The following is a 16,010-nucleotide window of genomic DNA, read 5'->3' as shown; positions in this document are numbered from 1 at the left end:
TTATTGTTATTATTATTTAGTATTTTGTTTGTGGATTACTTATTGTCCTGAAATTTGATCTGAATAGATGTTATTTTGATTATCTATTGACTATTTTATTTAAAACAGTGGGGTATAATTTGACATTTTTATTTTTGTAGTTGTTATTGTATGTGTGATTGTTGTATGTAATGTTAATTGTTATTTTGTTATGGTTTGTAAGATTGCATATCTATGTATGCTACATCTCAAGGGGTTTATCCTATTAATAAAATTTACATATAATCCTGCACGCTGCAGTTCACCCCACACACATCTGCAGTGCATATGGCCTACACGGCCACCGGAGCTGATCGTGGTAACTTTAGTAGACAATGCTGTGTTCATACCTGCCATGCCTGCCATTTCAGAAGCATCCCAGCTGTGTTTTAGTTATAACAAGCATCCTCATTTATCTTGTATTTATATTTTACATAAAGTGCCTGTGAACAGAACACTGGCATTATTGATGGCATTACTGATTAATGTAGTAAAACCATGGTATCCACAACATAACAATGGTTTTGACAACCATTATATTTAAAAATCATAGTAAACCCATGGTTAGTGTAGTAAAACCATGGTTTGGCTAATAGTACTCAATACACCAAAAAACATGGTAACTACACTTTTACCACAAAAAAACAATAATTTTCATAATGCGCTGCAGCTCAGAAGAAATATATGAATAAAAATTATTTTAATTTGTAGAATTAATGTTTCTTTTCTTTCTTCTATTGTTGTTGTGTTTATATTAAAAACAATAATGAACCACAAACTAAGCATTTATTTAATATAAGAGAAAAATCCAAAGATCTTTTACTTATTTGTGTTATAACATGGGTAGCCTATGTCATCCATCCTATTCGTTTGGTTAAAAAGTCTTTAGATTTCATGCAATACACCTGTTTGCTCTAATGAACGCTACCTGGTGAAACAGAGAAAGCACTACACAACATTTTTGTGAATAACTGAGTTGGAGACTCAAGAAGGATTCGTTTTAATTTTTAAATGTTAACTTACTGTAGATTGCAAGCTGACCTTTGGAAACCCAGTGTACAATACAGCATGCAAAGAACATAGAAAATACACAACAGAAACAAACATGCAGTATATAATATATATGTCTAACATGTAAACATATATAAAATATGCTTTTTACAGTATTATACTCACATTCCAAATATGGGTTATCATACTTGACAATAATGTCACTTATACTTTATTGTAATGCATCTGTTTAAAAGATAAACTGTATAAGGCCTGTATGCGCCCTCTTGAGGAAGATGATATATTGCGCATTAATCTCCTGTGTTTGTGAATTTCAATGTGTGAAATCTTTGTGTGCATTTGTGGATTTCAGTGTGTGAATTCTTTGTGTGCATTCATTAATTATTGTGCGTGTGTGTGGATCTCCCGCACACATTCGTAAATTACTGTGTTGTACATCTGGCCTTATTGTGTGCATTTTTTAACTACGGTGCACATGTGTGTTCTTTTGTGTGGAATTGTGGGAGGTTTTGATACAGTTTTCACTCCATATTCTACCCATTCCACAAACCAAACTTTCAAAAATGAAACATGTGCCGTGAGCTCACAATACATAAAGACTATTTTCAAACAGTTTTATTCATTGACATGCCATAACTGAATAGTATATTCTGGATTGTTGGTTAATAGCCACTATGTTCAAACAAGACTGTAACATTAGGAAAAGGCGACAGAGTAATGATTTGGACTGGAATATTGGGAAGTAGGATGGTGGGTCCCTTTAGGGTCCCTGAGGGGGTCAAAAGGACATCTAGAAGATATGTAGAGTACCTAAAAGATGTTTTTTTACTATGGGATATAAAATGAATTATGTTTTCTGAAATAAATTTACTTTCATGGAGAATAATACACCATCCATGCTGCAAAAAGCATCACTGACTATTTTAATTCATATGGGCATAAAATAAGAAAGAAATCAATGTGTGACCACCATCATCCTCTGACCTTAGTCCTATTAAGAGCCTGTGGAGCATCATTATATGAAAGATCTGTGAGATGGACAGCACTATAATTCAAAACATCAACTGAGAGATGCAATACTAGCTTCAAGTGAAATAAAGACAAAACCTATACTTGTATACGTACAAGTTTAATGAATGGGAGAGTTAAAGTCATGTCAAAAATATGGTCATATATTATTATGTAACTTAATAATATAAACAAAACAATTAAAAGCTTTAATTCTATTAACTAACATTAACAAAGATTAATAAATATTGTAACAAATGTATTGCTCGTGGTTTGTTAATGTTAGGTAATACCTAACATTAAATAACTAATGTTAATTAAAATGAACCTTATTGTAAAGTGTTACCGCAAAAATAAAGGTAAAGCATACAATATTTAAGTGAAATGAAGTTGAACACATGTGTAAATTATCCCTATTACTGATGTACCAAAGATCGGATATGTTCAACTAAAAATATTTAAAATGATCTTTAATGAGCATCTTTATAGCCTGTTTATTTCTGGTGTTTTGTCTGAATGCTATAGGGTATGGCAACTGCACTGGGGACCCAATTACAGCACTTAAACATGGAAAAAGTCAGATTTTCACGCTATGACCCCTGTTAATTAAATATTACGTCATATTTTTTAAATCAATTACTTGAAAAGGATAAAGATGTAAACCAATATTTTTCAAAAAGACAAAGACAATCAATAAAATGCATTTATTGAATTACATTTATTAAAGAATGCATGTCTTCTATTTTTAAAAACTGTAGTAATACATTCAAATTAAAAGATAAATAAATAAAAGATCTTTTTGACCCACCTCATTTGACCTCATCACAGTCTACACAAGGACAAAAAGAATGGGGATCCAAATGCAAACTTTATAAAAGAGTAATACACAATCATAAGTCCGAAAAACATGCGGAGGTCAAAAACACTGGTAAGCCCTCAAAAAACAAAGACAAGGAAACAACAGGGAAAACCACAGACGGGAACAGGAACTGGCTAGACTTCAGTATTAGCAATAATTAGAATATTTCAGATTTTTAGACCACCGTTTAAACAAAGGTATTTAATCCCATAATGCTGCTTTCGCTTTTCCATGACAGTATTGCGATGCCGTTTGAGTTTGTAATGGAGGCCAGCTTGTGTGTGAAAGCAGTGTGGTAAACCTGCATGCCGGACCGATTGTCGGTTCTAGTTACATATGAAAGTGATGAATTTTTGTAAAAAGGTAGCTTGTGATTACAGCTAATCAACTATCATTTTGAAAAAATGTAAACGGAACATGAATTGGTGTATTTTTGTAACAAAGAAATGCATAAAAATGAGGCTTTTATGAAAACACTGAATTAAAAATTGCCTACCAACAGACAAAACATTCACAACTGGTAAATTGGGCTAATATAGAAGCTCTGAGTGATACTTAATGAAAAACCATTTAGGAGTCGACTCTTCTAAGGCAGCCGAGCCAAAAGAGTTCAGTCTTTGAAAAGAGAAAAAGATGATGGATATATTTGTCTTGGATTGCTTGATGGTGAATAAATCATGGGATAATTTTGATATTTGACTGGAGTATCCTTTCAACATATTTACAGTCATGTTATCTTTAAACTTCTCAGATCAAGACATAATGGTAATAATCAATCCTGTTTTCTTTACTCTCCAGGTGATTGTAACTGGCAAAGGCCAAAATTATCACAAGACACTTCAGTAGCTGAGAACAAATGTTATGACTGTAACTAACTAGCTATCATATGAATATCACCTGTTAAACAATTAAACATCAAGTCAACATATAAAAAGTTTATAAAAAAGATAACTCTCTCATAACTCTCATATTTCCATTAACTTTACAGTCTGTCCGAAATCATTACACTGCTGATAATGACACAAAATCGTTTGCTATTAGAGAATCAAAGATTTGCAAGATTTGACTCTGAAGCACATGAAGGTTTGTATTAATAATATTAAACATTAGTTAATGTATTGCCGTCTTTTTCTCCTCTTTCTCGTGTTTTAAGTCAAATAAACAGATCCAGAAGCAATCTGAAAAAGTTAATGCAAATAACTAAAATGAGTTTAAATCATTCAATAGTTCATTTTATACTTAGAATAATGCTCACAGATGCTGTTTTCAATTTTAGTTATTATTTTAGTTGATCTCACCTTTATCTCCTCTCTGATTCACTTACATTGTCTACAATAAAAAAGAAATGATTAAGAGTTTTCTCCCCTCAGTATTTAGTTTTACTCTTCTTATTGTTACTAAACTGAACCTGTAATGTGAATAGGCATTACTCAGGCCGGCACTCCAACCGAATATCACGAAATTATGTACCTATAGTCATGTAAATTTGTGAGTCTTAAGTGTGACACTGACACGGTTTTCCGCCTTTTTGCGTGAACATGTCACGCACTTCTGTTTACGTGTCACTGTCACGTATTTGTTACTCAACTGTTTTGTCCTATTATCTTGCCATTGTCGCTTCGGTTTAGGGTTGGATTCACATAAAATTACATCCTTACCCAAACCGAACTCTAACCCTAACGCCAGGCGACAATGGTTTAAAAAATCATTATTTTTAAACCATTTTATCCATTTTAAGGGATAAAATGCTTAATTTTTGGAAATAACAAACAGGGCATGAACATTTAACAGATATACAAATATGAAAATCATTTCTTTCAGTAACCTGCACAACAGCTAAACATTAAAAATGTGACCTATTATCTTACCATTGTCGCTTCGGTTTAGGGTTAGATTCACATAAAATGACATCCTTACCCAAACCCAACTCTATAATGCCAGGCGACAATGGTTTTAAAAATCATAAAATATAAAAAATAAGTCATGAAGAAAGGTATAAACCAATACTTAAAGTGACATCCTAACGCAAACACCAAATCTAACCCTAACCAAAGCATCAATGGTTTGAAAATATGACAAAACAGTTGAGTAACAAATACGTGACAGTGACACGTAAACAGAAATGGGTGACATGTTCACGCAAAAAGGCAGAAAACCGTGTCAGTGTCACGCTTAAGAGTCACAAATTTACGTGACTATAGGTACATAATTTAGTGATACTGCTGAATGAAAATCATTTAACCCTTAAGAAACCATGTACTTTCATAAGTTAAACATTATTAAATGACATCACTTTGTTACCTGAGTTTTTGTCTTTATTATCTGTTGCACCAATAGAGTCATAAATATCAGCATGTACTGTAGTGAAGGAATACAATAATAAAAAGTTTCAATAGATCATCTATAAAAGCTTAATATCTTATAAAGAAAGACTTCATAGAAATATTGTTTAACATGTTTATATTTAATGTAAAATAAAGTTAAATAGTTCATATGCCTATAAATGCATGTGATCATAATGAATGTAGACTGACCAAACTGCAGTGGAGTGTAAACATCTTCACTTTGTTTCTGATCTGATGTCGGACTGATGTTCTGCTGTGGACTGACAGGTGAGGCAGACCGAGAGACTTTACCTACAGAAGTCAACACAGTCGTGCTTTAGGAATATTTACTTTAAAGTTTGACTAAAAAAAGATAAAACATTAAATTGACGTTTGACTTAAGAGCATCATCTTTGACAACAGGATTCTTTATTTACAGTACAGAACTTTTTGCTTAATATATTGTATTAAAGGTGAAGTATGTAAATTGCGCCTGTATGTAAATATAGCAACACCAAGCAGGATAAAGAAAAACTGTGATTGTTTTAAACAGGTCTTCCAAAACACTTTAACATGACACTGCCATTGACTTTACAAACAGTGAATGCTGCACATTGGTGGTGGTTAAGAAGAACCTCCATTTCTGTAAAGTGCTTTGAGTGCTGCAGAAAATTTAAATATAAAGGGAACTAATTATTATTATTATTATTAAAAACAGCAATTTATTTTATAGATTATTTCATGGTTTCGTACACAATACTGGTTTAGAAGCACTTCCTGTTCCTGTTTATTATTTTTTGTTTGTTTGTTTGTTTTTAATTTCACATATTTAAATCATAAAGGTGCACATTTAACAATTTGATTTTTTTCTAAATGTTCTGTTTGGTTGTATTTTGTTGTAATGTTCGTATAGTGGTGAAAAAACAAAAACAGGAAGTGCTTCTTAGAGCGCCTGACTTAATCTCATTTAAAGGTGGTTCAGGTTGAACTGGTTACAAAAACACCACAATGTGTTTACACAAAAGTACATTAAACTATGATAGGATACATTACAAACATTACACACTTCACCTTCAATGTTTGGACATGCTGTGCGAATGTGTCATTGATGTATCATAGATTTCTGTGAGGGCAGAAGATTCAAACCTTTTTTGTTTTTGTACCACCACAGCAAAACCAAGAAAATGATTAAAAACAAGACGCTCAGTCCGACAACCACTCCAACTATCAGACCAGAAGATCCTGAAAATGAAGAAGCAGAGATTCTTACACAACCAGAACATTTGCAGACTGGACTAATGCAATATATTATCTATTATACTCAACATTGCTGTGCTATATTGTCACATATAAATATATTCATACTGAATAAAGGTGGTGGCACTCTGCTCTTAAAGTGTCTAACAACACCACATGCAGAAATGACTAAATTTACAATATACTGTAGCACAATGTGTCTCATCTTATTGTATAATTATATCAGTCATTTAAGACATAAACATTGACATTATTTATGGCATAAACATTTAACAGATATATAAATATGAAAATCATTTCTTTCAGTAACCTGCACACCATGAACAAAACTGACACACTGATATTTTGTCTCTCATTCTGGCCTGTAATTTATCTTTTATAATTTAACACAACAATGGATTTCTTTTTGTACTGGAAAAGTTAATAAACAGATTAGAAATATTCAAAACAATTCCACATTATTTGTCTTAAAATATCTGCATTTTTATATGTGTCAATGTGTTTGTGACCTGGTCTCTCTATGACCTTGTAAACTACAAGTTAAAACCTATAAAATCTAATTAGGCATTGTGAGTTGAATATGACTTTATATTATGTATCAGGATGAAAACAGATGGACTCACCTGATACTCTCAGTGTAACTGCATTTCTGATGTCTGAGTATTGTAATCCATTGGTCTCATTTCCTCTACAGGTGTATTTACCTGCGTGAGACTCATTAAAAGATCTGATTATGTAAATCTGTTCATAATGCTGGATGATTGAATCATCTTTATACCAGCTGTACTGCCCGCCGCAGACTCCTCCTCTATTGATGACACATATGAGATTGACAGTTTCTCCTCTGTATACATGATCACCAGGCCAAACAAACACTTGAGGTGTTGGTCTTTCTATACAATGACAAACAATTCACACATAAATGTCTACTTGATTGTAAAACATGTATGTTGCATCACATTACAGGTTTTAACCTCTGTAATTGCAATTATCACTTGTTCAGTGTTTTAGGAAATAAAGAATTTGGTTCCAAAACGCAATAAATCCATTTTGACTAATTTGGGTAAAAATGTGATCTTTACCAAGAAAGTGACAAGATGAAAACCACTATGTTCAGTTACAAACTCTCACATAGCATCTTTAGGTTATAATAGCATCAAAAAATTATCCATTAAAAATCAATTTATTATAAAAACTAATTTAAAATTGCAATTGCCAAATGCTATAAATCTATTGAATCAATATATAAATGTGCATTCATCTTTGCCATGTTATATTCATCTTTTATTTCCTTCATCTTATTCATCTGTTGCACCAATAGAGTCATAAATATCAGCATGTACTGTAGTGAAGGAATACAATAATGAAAAGTTTCAACAGATCATCTATAAAAGCTTAATATCTTATGAAGAAAGTATTTATAGTAATAATAATAATAATAATATTAACTTTAATTTATATAGCACCTTTCAAAAACCCAAGGACACTTAACAAAACATGGGGAGGGGAAAAAGGGGAGGGGGGGGGGGCGCTACAGGCCATAGGCCTCAGTGAAGAGATGTGTTTTTAGCTGCTTTTTGAAGGTTGTTAGAGAGGAGGCAGAGCGAATGGCATGAGGAAGCTTGTTCCAGAGTGATGGAGCACCCACACAGAAAGCTCTATCTCCAAACGTCCTTAGACTGAGGTGCAAGTCCATAGAGAGATTTGTACGTCAGAAGAAGGATTTTATAAATGATCTGGGACTTAACTGGCAACCAGTGAAGCTTCTTCAGCATTGGAGTAATATGAAATCCAAGTTTTGTGTGTGTAAGCATCCTAGCTGCAGAGTTCTGTACATACTGGAGTCTGTCAGTAGCCTTACTAGGCAGACCTAAAAGGATGCCATTACAATAATCAAGTCGTGAGGTGATGAAAGAATCAATGAGGGTCTCAGCGACAGAGTTGGAGAGATACTGCTGGAGTCTAGAGATGTTCCTTAGATGGTAAAAGGCTATTTTGGTAATGTTTTTGAAGTGTTGCTGAAAAGAGAGAGAAGAGTCCATAATGACGCCCAGGTTGCGTACTTGCAAAGATGCTGAGATTGAGCAGCCATCCACATCCAGTGTGAAGTCATCAACTTTTTTAAGAAGTGACGAGGGAGCAAACACCATGAGTTATGTTTTGTCTTTATTGAGTATGAGAAGGTTATTGACAAGCCAGTGCTTTATATCCTTCAAGCAATTGATAAGTGGCAAGGGTGGGAGAGAAGTGGAAGGCTTATTACTGATGTAGAGCTCGGTATCATCAGCGTAGCAGTGAAAATGTAATCCATGTTTCCGGATGATCATCCCTAGAGGTAACATGTAGATGTTGAATAATAATGGGCCAGGCACCGATCCCTGTGGCACACCGTGTAAGACTGGCACTAGATCAGAGCAAATGCCTTTTAGGGTGGTGTATTTTTGCCTGTTGGTGAGATAGGATTCAAACCAGCAATACGCAGTACCAGTAAGGCCAATGAGTTCAGAGAGGCGAGTAAGAAGAATGGAATAAGAGACTGTATCAAAGGCAGCAGATAGGTCCAGAAGTATTAAAATGCTGACAAGCCCAGAGTCAGCTGCCATGAGAAGGTCATTTGTGATTTTGACTAGAGCAGTTTCAGTGCTATGCTGTATCCTGAAACCAGATTGAAATGGCTCATAGAGGTTGTGCTGTAGCATATGATGGTCAAGTTGGGAAGCCACAGCCCTTTCCAGTAACTTAGACAGGAAAGGTAGGTTGGAGATTGGGCAGTAGTGGTTTGGATCATCTTGGTTTAGGCCAGGTTTTTTAAGTGTTGGGATCACCGCAGCAGTTTTGAAGCTGGTGGGGACCACCCCAGAAGACAGGGAGGTGTTGATGATGTTGACCAGGGTGGGACCCAGAGTTGGAAGACATGCCTTAACCAAGGCAGCTGGAATAGGATCCTGTTTGCTGGTAGACTTTGCCTTTGATACTAGGTCACAAACTTGAGCTGTTTTGAGCAAGGAGAAAGAGGAGAGGCAGGTCTCCGGTGTGAAGGCAGTTGGAGACTTTGTATCCAGCAGCGGTAGTGTGGTTAGGTAACAGGAGCTAGACAGCTAAAGTTGCTGGTGGATGGTTTCTACCTTTCTCTGGAAGAAATCCTGGAATCTGGAGCATAAGCCAGCAACGTCAGGAGGTTGAGAAGTGTCAAGTGGGCAGAGTAGGCGGTTGATAGTGGAAAAAAGCTGTTTAGGTTGATGTTGTTGGTTGCCAATAAGTCTTGAATAGTAGCTGTTTTTTGCCTTAAACAGAGCATCTTTGTAGCTTTTAACATGGTCAATGTAGGCCAGCTGATGGACAGTGAGGCCGTTTTTTTTATAGTACCTCTCCAGCCTCCGCCCTGTGGCCTTCATGAGACGAAGTTCAGCAGTGAACCAGGGAGCAGGACAGGAGAAGGAAACACATCCCGTAATGAGGGGGGCAACAGAGTCCAGACTACATGACAAGGCTAGGTTATAGTGATTAACCAGGTCATCCACTGGACAGTTTTGGGGATAGCTGATAAGATGGTCCGTTAGAGTGTTTGATAATTTTTGTATGGAGACTTGTTTGATGTTTCGATATGCAATGATCCTTTTCTCACACTTCCTGTGTGTGTGTGCATGAGAAAAATGATGGCAAAGTGATCCGAAACAGCCAGGTCAATAGTTTGTAGATGATTACAATAATAATCAATAATCAATAAACAAATAATATTGTTTAACATGTTTATATTTAATATAAAAGAAAGTTAAATAGTTCATATGCTTATAAATGCATGTGATCATAATGTAGTGTAGCCTGACCAAACTGCAGCGGAGTGTAAACATCTTCACTTTGTTTCTGATCTGATGTCCGACTGATGTTTTGCTGTGGACTGACAGCTGAGGGAGACTGAGAGACTTTACCTACAGAAGTCAACACAGTCGTGCTTTAGGAATATTTACTTTTAAGTTTTAACAAAAGTTTGATTTAAGAGAATAATCTTTGACAACAGGATTCTTTATTTAAAGTACAAGAGACAGAATGTTTTGTTTAATTTTATGCTGTATTAAAGATGAAGTATGTAAATTGCACCTGTACTGTATGTAAATATAGCAACACCAAACAGGATCAAGAAAAATAGTGATAGTAAAACCGCAATAAATCCATTTTGACTAATTTGGAAAAAGCAAGAAAGTGACAAAATGGAAACCACTATTTTCTGTTACAAACTTAGACAGCATCTTTAGGTTATAATAACATAAAAAATTCTCCATTAAAAATCCACTTATTATAAAAACTAATTTAAAAAAAGTTTTTTTTGAAAATGCAATAAATCTATTGAATCAATATATAAATGTGTACGGAAGAGGATTAGGGCCACTGGTGAAAAAAATATTTGAATTCTGACTTTAATCTCAGAATTCTGACTTTAATCTCAGAATTTGAATTCTGACTTTATTCTCAGAATTCTGACTTTAATCTCTGAGATTAAAGTCAGAATTCAAATTCTGGGATTAAAGTCAGAATTCAAATTCTGAGATTAAAGTCAGAATTCAAATATATTTTTCACCAGTGGCCCTAATCCTCTTCCGTAAATGTGCATTCATCTTTGCCATGTTATATTCATTTAGTTGACTAGTGGTATACACTGATTTAAAAATAAACATTAAGGTGTGGTTTCCCGGACAGGGATTAGCTTAAACCGAAAATTATTCCATTTTGATGGCTTACGTTTCTTCCCCCCGCCACAGAAAATCACCACAGGTTTGTCAATGCCATCAAAATAGTTTTTTTGTTTTTGTTTGTTTGTTGATCATGACGTACAAAGTAGATGGGGAAAACTAGTATTCTGTATGTATTCAAAGAGCCGCGATTATTGTTAACAATGCGTGGAATGGTGTGCTGTGATTTGTTGAGGGATTTATTGCGTTCTGCAGAGAAGGAGGATTATTTATGGCCTGCAAAATCAACCCTAACCAAAGTGTGCTATCCCAGGAAAGAACCAACATCAGATGCCATCAGATGGGGTTTCAAATTGAGGGAACTGCAAGGAAGGCTTATGTCACATTGACCACAAATGAGCACCTAAACTGTAAAGTGCAGCAGTGTGGATTCATTATTAATCCATCATTTCCAGAGGTTGGTGCTTCACCAGATGGTCTTGTAGAATGCACATGTTGTGGTAAACGCTGTCTGGAGATCAAATGCCAATTTAAACACTGCGACAGCCCAATTGTGCAGGCCTGTACTGATGACAGCAGCTTCTGTCTACAGCTGATACATGGGAAGGTGGAACTGAAGCGCAAACATGCATATTTAATATTTTTGTGTCTTTTATTACTGATGATGTACAGAAAATGTACATGTTTACTTGTTGTGTTTGACTGAATTACTACTGGAGGTTTAAATTTTGTAATTTTACAGTTTGCTCTACATTTGCTCTATTTTACTTATGTTTTTATATCTTCGTTTTAATTGGTACTGTACTTACTTCAGTGTGTTTTTTTAAGTGTTCATGTTGTAATTTACATTTATTGTTCTTTTGATTTATTACATTTCTTATTGAAACCTTGACACTTTACATTTTGTTGTTTTCTTTTTATTTACAGTAGGCTAACTGATATTTGTGATTATATATGTACGATTGAAACCGACACTTCTGTAGTTCATGTTTACTTGTATTTGCCCTGAAGTAACACTAAACTGAACCTAGTTCAGTAAGTGCACACTTTTACTGTTCACTTTAAACTATGCTTTAAATACATTTTCTGTCAGTTAACCTCATTTTGGCTGTTATAGAGAAAAGTCCATATTAACCTCAAATAAAGTAAAAGACAAGTTGAAAGTGTTTTTGATCATTTATTATGATATATATGAAGTGCAATGTTTTCATTCTTTTACAATAGTGGTGTAAAAATAACTATTATTCAGTGTTTCATGACAACACTGGGACACATATTTGTTAAAGCACAACAAACTGTAACAAGCTTGTCAAGAAATGTCATCTCAGATTCATGAGCCAGTAACATGCTTACTGGTATTACTCTACTAAGAATACTGTTTTTAGAGGGTAAACATCCGATCACCCTCTCCACGTTGAGGGTTCACGTGAGCAATCTTTCTTGTCTCCTTCACATCTGTAAAATCTAGCTGGCAGCGTCCTCTAGTGAAAGCAGGTACTTTCACACGACCGTGACTGCGGTTTTGACAATTAAGTGCACAGCAATAGTTCGCCATTTGGACGTCTTTTGGACTGTAAAATGTAAACTGTAATTCATTCGCAACTACTTCTCTAGCCTGCACTGCAACCAGCACTACTTCCGTAGGGTAAACTAGATGATATTTTAGAATCCCGTTAATAAAAAACTTAAACAGAGCTTTTTACATTGTGCTTAACCCTGGGTTATCTTCGTTCTAAACTCTGCTTTTAACCCTGGGTTAAGGATCGTTTCACACTTGTAATTTAGAAGCGGGGTTATCCCTGAAATTAACTCAGGGTTATGAAACCCTGCTCAAAAGCAGGGTTAGCAGGGCTTTAGTGGTCTTAACCCTGCATTGCGGTGCCAAATGCATGCAGTGTGAAGCGAAGCAGGGTCATAATGTTATGAACCCAATTAAACACAACTGAAGCAGCTAATCATGGTGTTTAGGGTTGCTTGATAATTACAGACAGGTGTATAGGAGCAGGGTTGGAGACTCCTGACCCAGGGTTTAGGAATACACAGTGTGAAACATCATATTATGAATACCCAGGGTTATCTCTTAACCCCTGGTTAAAAGATTACTCCACTTTCTTTAAAAAAAGATAATTTACTCACCCCTATGTAATCCAAAATGTAGATGTCTTACTTTGTTCAGTCAAGAAAAAATCAAGGATTTTTCTCAATTTAATAGACTGTATTGGACCCCAACACTTTACAGTTTAAATGTAGTTTATAATTGAAGTTTCAACGCAGCTTCAAAGGACTCTAAACGATCCAAAATGAGGTATAAGGGTCTTATCTAGCAATACGATTGTCAAGAAAAAATATCTTCTTTTAAACCACAACTTATCATCTTGTCCTCCCTGTGTGACGCGCCATCGCTATCTAAGCAGTATTGTGAGCATTGTGTTACGTCAGAAGTATGTACATAAATATATAAATTAAGATATATAAATTAAGTATATATTAGGTATTTAACAGTATATAAATGAAGCTGACTGCATGCTCCATGCACTGAAAGTCATTGCACATAAAACGCATTGTTTTTCTCTTCCATTCTTCTGTTTTCAACAGGTTGAAACTTGGGACCAACATGGTTGTGTTGTAGACTGAGTTGGCTAAACCCTTCATATCAAGCCTTTGTTATTGTTCTTGTGTCTCTTTATGTACGCCTTATTTTTGTAATATTAATATACTGTTTAAACACATCTATTATTGTAATTTAAAGATTTGTGAACAGATATTAGTAGTTATAACGGGCCAGCATTCGTCAAACTTTTATGACCCCCTCCCCCACCCGGTGACAGTTGCTGTCTGACAGGTCGTTTTTATGACCCTTTGACAGGGGGGCGGGACCATCAATCAAAATCTGTACAAGTTGTCAACTTTAGACAGAGAGTATTTAATGGGTTTATGACGGGTCATTTAGAGTGATTGTTTTTCCTGAGTGTGTTTTATGTCAAGCGTATGGTGTCATGTTTAATGACGGCTCGTGTGTGACATTTGCTGTCTATCACCCCTCCCTTTTCGACCCGTGCGAGTCTGTAGACCACTGCGTGTCACACCGCGGGTGTGTGTGTTGAATCTACAGTTTTGCAACATTAAAAGTTTATTTTAAGGCAATCACTAATCATATATATATATATATATATATATATATGTGTGTGATTAGATGTAACTGGTTAAACTTAAAGCCGATATTTTCTATCGAACTAGTCTATTTTCTGTTCAGACACAAAGTTTTCTGATGGTGATATTATGACAGTGTGTGTTTGTGTGGGGGTCGTGTGATGTAATCTTTGAAAGTTTATGACCGAACCTTTATTGGGGAGCGACAAGAGATCTCCGTGATCAGTTTGGATGGAGCAGAGCTGTTATACTCAAGTCTATTGGTATGTATGTGTTTCGCTGTGTTCGTTTCAGTATTTTGTCTGATTATTTAAAAAACTAAAAATTCGATCTCTGGTATTGCAGCGAAATTGTCTAAACTGGTATTAACTATTCCTGGTAAATCGCGGAGAAGAGTGGAATGAACAAAAAAGTCAGACCGTGACTAGAACCACCAGCAGCGTAACAAGGAAATCTTGGAGCAAAGAGACGCCGAGTGGCTCGTGTTGTCCGGTGTGTATTTATTTAATCCTGTTACAATAGATTTAAACAAACTGGTTTGTTTTAATATTTTCTAATAACATGTGTTATCTGTTTTAAAGGTTTGGATATCAGCGGCAAAGCGAACGTTGCGTGTACTATTGCAAAATATATAGCGGATCTCCACGGTACGTTTATATTGCATAAGAAAAAAGTTGTTTTATTTAGATATTTGTCCTAATAACTTGTTTTTATCTGTTTACAGGTTAGGATACAGAACACAACGCTTTGGACGTATCTTTAAAAAAGAGAAAAATCTGAGACTTTTTGGATTTGTCTGGGACATTTTAAACATTTTGTGACATATTGGATTTAAAACATTTCGGATACTGGATACCTAGTTTGATTTGTCCACAGAGCTGGTCACTTTTTAAAATCACAGGGGTAAGTGTCTAAATACATTTTTTTCATCGCTCATATAATCCGTTTTTTTACTCATTTTGGCTTAGAGTTTTTCATTGTTTTAAATATATTGTTTTACTGATATTTTAAACTTGTGTTCTTGTTATATTTTTGGTTTATTTTTCATCGTTTATATAATCCGATTTTATACGCATTTTGGCTTAGAGTTTTTTCATTGATTTAAATATATTGTTTTACTGTTGTTTTAAACTTGTGTTCTTAATACCTATTGGTTTATTTTTCATCGTAATCCGTTTTTATACTCATTTTGGTTTAGAGTTTTTTCATTGGTTTAACTATATTGTTTGTTTTTGATATTTTATGCTCATTATATTTTATGGTTTAGTTTTATTGTGTTTACATTGTTTGATTATTTGTATATTTTGGGGTTTCACTGTGTTTCCGAATATTGTTGTAAAATGGCCCAAAAACGTAATTCGGACTCTGGTTCTAGTCATGCGAATAAAATTATAAGGCGCAATGAATCCCCGCTTGATATATTTGATTACGAATTGGGAATGCAAATACTGATAGAAACTGTCAGAGCTATGAATGGAAATCAACGTAATTCAGCCGAATTCGCAGAATTGATAAGTATGCTCGATCCCATTTCACAGCCCCCTCCAGAGCCGACTATGGTCTTAGATCCTGATGTTTTAAATATGCATCAAGTTTTTGAGGTTCCAGAAGCTGGATTTATCAATAATCAAATTGAACCAGAGGCTCCAGTCGTTGATCTAAACGACGGGGCATCCGAGAATTTACATGTTCAAC

At 34.9% G+C, this 16,010-nt stretch overlaps 1 protein-coding gene and 1 long non-coding RNA gene across 3 annotated transcripts; one reads left to right on the top strand and one right to left on the bottom strand.

Moving 5' to 3' along the window:
- Positions 1–2,772: 2,772 nt before the first annotated feature.
- LOC135733723 (uncharacterized) lies at positions 2,773–12,268 on the bottom strand. The gene is made up of 8 exons (XM_073813727.1): positions 12,264–12,268; positions 10,305–10,429; positions 7,101–7,370; positions 6,367–6,462; positions 5,431–5,532; positions 5,198–5,254; positions 4,195–4,225; positions 2,773–4,074 (listed from the first exon to the last, which is right to left on the bottom strand). The coding sequence occupies exons 1-7, from the start codon at positions 12,266–12,268 to the stop codon at positions 4,197–4,199; spliced, it is 684 nt and encodes a 227-aa protein (XP_073669828.1). The 3' UTR covers positions 2,773–4,074; positions 4,195–4,196.
- A 2,126-nt stretch (positions 12,269–14,394) lies between these two features.
- On the top strand, positions 14,395–15,143 carry LOC135733805 (uncharacterized). 2 transcript variants are annotated; one of them, XR_010527020.2, is made up of 4 exons: positions 14,395–14,578; positions 14,661–14,807; positions 14,897–14,962; positions 15,040–15,143. It is a non-coding gene; the product is annotated as an uncharacterized lncRNA (long non-coding RNA). The 2 variants fall into 2 exon arrangements; XR_012336423.1 differs by having other exon boundaries at positions 14,395–14,807.
- Positions 15,144–16,010: the final 867 nt, after the last annotated feature.

The sequence above is a fragment of the Paramisgurnus dabryanus genome, chromosome 3 (genome assembly GCF_030506205.2).
Source record: "Paramisgurnus dabryanus chromosome 3, PD_genome_1.1, whole genome shotgun sequence".
NCBI classification, from domain to species: domain Eukaryota; kingdom Metazoa; phylum Chordata; class Actinopteri; order Cypriniformes; family Cobitidae; genus Paramisgurnus; species Paramisgurnus dabryanus.
This window is presented reverse-complemented; position numbering and strand designations above follow the sequence as displayed.

Coding starts and splice junctions, on each gene's coding strand:
- LOC135733723 (XM_073813727.1), bottom strand. Junction 7,371..10,304: donor TTACACTCCGCTGCAGTTTG/GTCAGGCTACAC, acceptor GTCATTGTATAG/AAAGACCAACACCTCAAGTG. Junction 4,226..5,197: donor TAATAAAGACAAAAACTCAG/GTAACAAAGTGA, acceptor TTTTTATTGTAG/ACAATGTAAGTGAATCAGAG.